General features: G+C 33.7%; 1 protein-coding gene across 1 annotated transcript; it reads left to right on the top strand.

Moving 5' to 3' along the window:
- Positions 1-456: 456 nt before the first annotated feature.
- On the top strand, positions 457-2604 carry LOC123200278 (receptor-like protein 1). The gene has a single exon (XM_044615420.1). It carries the CDS (start codon positions 457-459, stop codon positions 2602-2604), a length of 2148 nt encoding a protein of 715 aa, XP_044471355.1.
- The last annotated feature ends 5060 nt before the right edge of the window (positions 2605-7664 follow it).

Consider the following 7664-nt stretch of genomic DNA (forward strand, 5'->3'; position numbering starts at 1 on the left):
TCCCACAAGTTCAAGGTAAATAAAATATTAATTACAATGTGCTCTATATTCAACCTAATTATATGTGTAATGAAGTTCACGAAAATTCCTGTCAATATTGTAGGTCCCCTTAATCTAAAAAATTTGAAAAGTTTGGACATGGAATATACTACTCTCAATACAAGCCTTTCTAAAATCTTTAGACTGGGAACTTCTCTTCAAACATTATCATTGTCTAACTGTGGACTTAGTGGCACGTTGGCCGACCAAGCTTAGTATTTTGCTCATATTCTTTCTCCTCCCCAAGTCAAAATTAATTATAACTACAATGACCTATGAGAATATAAAGAAATTACAAGTGTTAATATACATAAAATGGTTTTTAATTTTAAGCTTGGAGACTGTTACCCTACATTCTATTCACATTAGATTCTTCATAAATAAAAGACATGTTTCATTACAGGCTTGTGTGAGCTGATGGATTTGGAAGAGTTGGATATTGGCTATAATGATTTAAGGGGTGTCTTACCTCCATGTCTTGCAAATTTGACATCACTTCGACAATTAGATATATCTTCCAATCAAATTATTGGAAACGTCTCCTCATCTCCTCTTGATAACCTAGAATCCATTGAAGTCCTCCACATTTCGGATAATCTCTTTCAAATCTCAATTTCACTCAATTCATTTTTTAACCTTTCAAACCTCAAAGATTTCAAGAGTGAAAATAACCAAGTTTATACTGAAACCATGTCATATTCCATGACCCCAAAATTCCAATTAAATTCCATCAATTTATTTGGTTATGGAAGTGTTGGCCCTTTTCCAAAATTTCTTTACCATCAACATAACTTACAATATGTTGATCTCTCTCACATTAACTTGACTGGAGAATTTCCGTATTGGCTATTGTACAACAATACCCAATTGAAATCACTTAGACTAGTTAATAATTCTCTTTCAGGGAGTTTCCGGCTATCATTTCAATCTCATATGAATTTATCAATACTAGATATCTCCTTAAATTTCTTCCATGGTCAAATTCCGATGAATATTGGTGCAAAACTACCAGGGCTAATGTTGTTAAACATGTCTGGAAATGATTTCAATGGTAACATTCCATCTTCTCTTGGTAATATGAGCTCCTTGCTAAGTTTAGACATATCAAACAATAACTTGTCTGGTGGAATACCTGAACAGTTAGTCATAAGTTGCTCCTTACTAAGAGAACTTATTCTTTCAAACAACAATTTGCAAGGCCAAATCTTCTCTAATAATTTTGGCTTGACAGACTTACAATGTTTACAATTGGATGGCAACCATTTTAGAGGAAAGATTCCAGAAAGTTTGTTAAATTGCTCTACTTTACGAGTGTTACATCTCAATGATAACAATCTTTCAGGTAAGATTCCAAGATGGTTTGGAAATCTATTATATTTAATTGATATAGTGATGTTTAATAATCAACTTAAAGGTCTACTTCCAAAGGAACTTTGTCAATGTCAATATCTTGAAATTTTGGATCTTTCAGAGAATAATATATTTGGAAGTTTACTGCCCTGTCTTAGCTTTTCAAATATCAGACAAGTTCATCTGTCGAGAAATAGATTAAGGGGACAATTAAAAGATGCTCTCTACATTAATAGTTCAACCTTGGAGGTCTTAGATCTTAGCCATAACCACTTACAAGGGAAAATTCCTAGTTGGATTGGGAAACTTTCGTCCTTAAGTTACTTTATCTTAAGTAACAATAATCTTGAAGGTGAATTACCTACTCAATTATGCAATTTGGGAAAATTACGCTTGATGGATCTTTCTCAGAACAATTTTTATAGTAAAATTCCTTCTTGCCTAAATTTTAATGTCCTCTATGAAGGAAATGAGAATGATGAAAGTTTAATTTATGAATATCCAAAAACCCATGTGGGTGAGTTCTTAAATGTTATGATAAGGGGAACTAAAGAGTCGATACAGTTCACTACTAAAAGTAGATCCTATTCTTACAAAGCAAAAATGCTCACATTTATGTCTGGAATTAATTTTTCATGCAATAAATTATTTGGTGAAATTCCTCATCAAATTGGAAACCTTACAAGGATTCATACTCTTAATCTTTCTCATAATAATTTGACAGGATCAATTCCAAAAACATTTTCAAACCTCAAACAGATTGAGAGTTTAGATCTTTCTTACAACAATTTGAATGGGAATATCCCTTCTGAACTAGTAGAGATAAACACTTTGTCTGTATTTAGTGTGGCATACAATAATTTATCAGGCCAAACACCTGCAAGGATTGGACAATTTGCAACCTTTGAAGAGAGTAGCTATGAAGGAAATAAATTTCTTTGTGGATTGCCATTGAATAAAAGTTGCTACCCATTGGAATCACCATCGTTGGCACCAAAAGCTTCATCAATTATTAAGGGAGATGATAGTGATTTTGTTGATATAGACATTTTCTATATAAGTTTCGTGGTGACCTATATAGTTGTGCTTATAGCATTCGCGACAATTTTGTATGTGAATCCATATTGGCGACAGACATGGTTTTATCTTGTGGAGATGTGGACGCTCTCTTGCTACTACTTTGTTATTGATCATCTCACATTTTTTTGTCGTTGAATTGTATTGTAATATGTACGTATGTCAACTTTTTATATTTCAATATAAGGTTTTAAAGTCAAGTTATATAATAAATTTGTTGAACCATATAAATGCAGTTTAGAAACATATACAAAATTCTATAGTTTATTAAATCTATACCGATAGATTCAAGAATATTCTCCCTGCTTCCTTCCCATTATGCTGAATTTATTCCTTGATTGAACGATTCCCTTGTAGCATTATTTTACTGCCTGCCTCATACAACTCTGAATGACTAGGATGAGTTTCCCAAACTGCCCTCAAGCTCTCTGCCCCTATTTTCTTCGGCTGCAATCTCCCTCGGGCTGTCTTCCGTTATCTTCTTTTTGGGCCTGCAAACATAAGCTTTAGTAATTAGGCTTCCATCATCATCTCTTCGTTTTCAAATACTCGTGTGCTAGAAAGGACACATGCCTAAGTCATTTTAAATTCAATAGTTCACATGCTTATATATTTTAACACAATAGCTCACATGAAAATTTCAAAAACATAACAAGGGATTAAGAAAAGGTTTCATCTCCATGCTTATATATTTTAACACGAGCTCTATAAACCTTAGATTTTCTTAGGCTACTTCCATAACTTAATACCAATCAAATATACGACACGGCAATGATCCAAATTTATAGTGAGTAGAACAGATTGAAACAACTATAACCCAATCATATCAAATAAAAGTTTACCTAGACACAGAATTGATGTAGAAATATGCATGCTTACATAGTTTTTTATTGTGTTCATGGAAGTAAAAAGCAGGAAAGAACTGAGCAGATGAGAAATCCACTCCCAAGAATTTTGATGCTTGCCACTCTGCAATTATGCCGCTAAACGCTCTGCATATGTCAGACACTGAAACATTGAATTGAGAAAACAAGTATTACCAAGATTTTCAAGACCAGCACCCTGTAAGCCATACATATTATTATATGTAAGTTTCAAAGTTCAACACAAAACCAAGCTAACCACAGCTATAACCTAAAACAAGCCATGCATTTGCCATTGAAAATTTGACGCCAGTCTTTGAGCTGAAATCACCAACTAATAACAGATATCATCTATGATCTGAATTTCATTATCACTTTAATTGCACATTCGTAAAGACATTATGGACTACCAAAATCATTACTTCCAGTAACTATACTGCAATTTTACTCCCGGCAACATAGCAATTCCCCTCAATTGAAGCCGTGAAACTAACAAATACACATGAACAGATACAAAAGGCTCATTCAAAAATAAATTAATAATAAATAAAAACCAATGTTATGTTCATGGAGGACTCAAACCATAATGTTATTTACTGTTATCATACGGGGACTTCACTCTTAGTAACATGCAAAATTGATCTTCAATAAAACTCATAAAAACCCATAAAAAGCCAAAAAAAAAAAGAAAAATCTTAACAAAGTAAGCGCACTCACAATTCTCCGAAAAGTCATCCTAAAACTCAGCTCAGGATCCAACCCACAATCCCAAAACTCCGAACCATCACCACTCGGACCCTTCCTTGACCCGTCCCAGCTTTCTTTTGCTCCGACCCACTTGGATTCAGCGTCTCCAAGTTAAAATCCCCATTTTCTGTGGGGATTTTATGTGACTATGTGGAAGTAGGAGTATTAAACCCTACTCTGTAACTGTGGGGGGTAACCTGTAAGTTTTGTCTTGTTTTGGACTACTTGATTGAGAGATGTTCTCAATAATTTTCGAGTCCACCAGTTCCGAAGATGGTTTGGACTTCATATAATAATTTATGAGAATCAATTCCCAATATGAAATGTTGAAATTTTGGACCTTTAAGATTAAGAGTACAATATCTTCGAAAGCTTACTATCTTTGAGTTTGCCCTTCAGATATCGAACAACTTTATTTATCGTAAGGTCATTTAAAATATGTTTTCTAATTTGTACCTCGGTCTTAGATATGGTCACATAAAAGGGAACATCCCAAATTGGACACTAGCAGCTAATAATTTCTCTCAGCTCCTCCAACAGATCTCTGATGAATCATCGGTTTTCCAAAAACTAATTTGTTTCTCTCTCAACAAACAAACACGCCCTTACATAACAAACTCACCAGAATTTCATTTTTTCTCTTCTTTCTAATTTTGCTTTTGCTTCAGCGTCTCGAAACTAAAGGCGCTTCCTCGCCAGGTGCCTTGTTTGAACAATTTATGGAGCTTTGAGAGGTTACGAGCCGTGAGATGGCGTTGCTTCGACGGCTCTTCTACCGGAAACCTCCTGATGGTCTACTAGAGATCTCTGAGCGAATTTACGGTTTGTTCTTTTTGTTCATTTCATTTTTTTAAAATTTTTATTTGATTATTTGTGCTGCGTTTGGTGAATTGTGATTGTTTATCTAAATTATTATTGAAATCGAAATGGGTTGAAGATGTTAGATTATAGTTTTTTTTTTTTTCCCTGTATGCGTGTGTGAAATCTTTTGAGCTGATTTTTTTTGGCGCAAAATGCGGCTTTATTGACTTTGTGAAACTAAGGAAACAGTGTTTGGTTTTCATCTGAATATCGTTCAATATTAATTTCATCGCATTACGTTCTGTATGAATTGGCATTATTGTTTTATAAAGAAGAAATTAATCTGATGTTAGAGTTGTTGAATTGGATGTTGAGTATCATGTGCTGGCAAATGAAGACTTTGCGGTGATTTGTAATGGATAAAAAGTTTTTGGTCTTTTATTTGCAATTGGTTGATCATAGTCTAATTTCGATTTTTGAATTTCGGTTTTTGAAATTAGTGGAGAAGGGAGATTAAAGAAGTCCAATTAGTTGAATTTACTTGAAGTGATTGGATTTGTGAATTCTATTTAATTTCGTAGAAATAAAGAGACAAAGCATGTTCTTTTGGGATTATTTTAAGAAACAGAATTTTGAATAGTTAATTGAAAAAAAAAAAAGTGTAAAATGTGGCTGGAACAGAGAACAGTTTTCTGATCATACAATAAGATACTGAGAATGACAAAAGTTGTTGAATGCATGGAAATGTAACTTTGTCGAATTTCAGTATGTGTTGCTGTGATATTGATACACCTAGAAAGAGATTTCAAGCGATTAGATTAATACAATTAAAACTTCCAGAACTTAAAAGACATAATAGTCAATATCAGTTGGTTATTGTTAAAAAGAAATCACATGGGTGGTCAAAATGTTGTGTTCTTGTACATGCAAAATGAAGGGAATGTAGTTTATGAAATTTCAGTTTTGAGAGAGAGAAAAATGTATTTATAATGTTAGTACAACCCCAATTCGAATAATGTTAGTAGAAAGAAACCTTCTGAATCTTATGGAACACCAGCCATGTTGGTGCATCTTGAAAATTTTCGAATTGGGGTTGTAAAACTAAATAAATATTATTGATTAAATGAAATACAAATAATAATATTATAAGACAGTTTGAATATGAATATGAATTTGAATCCTAGTATGAACAGGAATCTGAACATATGAGGATTCCTAAACCTAGTAAATTAGTAAGACTAACATACACATAAAAATAATAAAATAAATATTTTATTTAACACTCTCCTATAATTACAGCAGCAGCTCACGGAGCTGCAATTGATGACACAAGGAGATAAAGTGTTCACGAGACAATCCTTGGTAAATATATTGGCAAGCTAAGATATGGTAGGAATATGTCGGAGTTGAATAACCCCATGAGCAACCAACTCATGAATGAAATGCAGATCAATATCAATATACCTAGTGCGCGCATGACACATGAGATTGGTAGCCATGTGCAGAGCAGACTGACTGTCACACAATAGAAGTGGCGATGAATGCAGTGGAATACCAAGCTTTTGTAAAAGATAACAAAACCACTAAACATCAACAATCACATATGCAAGGTCATGATACTTAGACTTGGCACTAGAACGAGACACAACAGTCTGTTTCTTAGTATTTCAACAAACAAGGTTGCATCCAAGAAAAACACAACCACTAGTGATGGAGTAGCATGTGGAAACATCAGCAGCCCAATGAGCATCAGAGTAGGCCATGACGTGAGGACTAGAGTCATGATGAAAGATAAGGCTATAAAACAGAAAGCCTTTAATATACCAGAAAATATGCTTGAATACACATGTCTTTGTGAATAGCTGCAAATAGTCTCTAAGCTACTTGATTGATAGCGAGGGTAATATCAGGCTGAGTAAGAGTAAGATACTGTAGGACACCAACCATGTGTAGTGTATGGGAATAAATCATCACTAGTAGACGATGATGCCTTAAAATTAACAAAAAGGGCGGCACAAAGAGCACAAGAGTCAAGCTAGAATCGACAAAGCAAATCCACCATTTATCATCATTGAGATAGATGCATAGTGGTGGACTGGCAAACAACCTCCATACCAAGGAAGAAACCAAGGGTACCCAAATCTCAACAAGCAAAGACAAAACATAAGGTAGAGACACAATTTGTAACAATCGATGCATTAGAGCCAATAACAATCAAATCATCCACATAAACAAATAAAATCACAATTGATGTGGAGGTACAACAAATGAACAGTGAAGGGTTAGACCAATTGTTGACAAACCCAAAGTAGAGTAAAAAGGAATATAACCAATGATACCACTCTCAAGGTGCCTTAATAAGATGACAAACATGAGATGGTTGATTGAGATCAAAATATATTTTAACATGCAAGGGGTATATGTGTTCATATTCACAAGTATATTACAAAGAAACGGACTAAACAATGATTTTAACATACAAACAAAAGATTGATCACAAACCTAAAAACTATACAAAATCCTGTTATAAATTATGCATGCTCATCCACCACCATATAGCAAGCTCACTATGCTAAAGTTATATTACCGGATAATAAAGATATTGTGCAGAACTATGAGGGTTGGTATCTTTTACTTATTTTCCGGATTGAAAAGTTCATTTAAATTTTCACACATTCATTATCCTAATCCAATGATGTAGGGATCAGATGAAAGTGTGCAAGTCATACATTATAGTTAAAATATCACATTCAACCATAATTCTAAAAACGAACAGAAGATAATGTT

Source organism: Mangifera indica, chromosome 17 (genome assembly GCF_011075055.1).
Source record: "Mangifera indica cultivar Alphonso chromosome 17, CATAS_Mindica_2.1, whole genome shotgun sequence".
In the NCBI taxonomy this organism is placed as follows: Eukaryota; Viridiplantae; Streptophyta; class Magnoliopsida; order Sapindales; family Anacardiaceae; genus Mangifera; species Mangifera indica.

Excerpts from the sequence above, each read along its gene's own strand:
- LOC123200278 (XM_044615420.1), top strand. The coding sequence starts at position 457 with ATGGATTTGGAAGAGTTGGATATTGGCTATAATGATTTAAGGGGTGTC.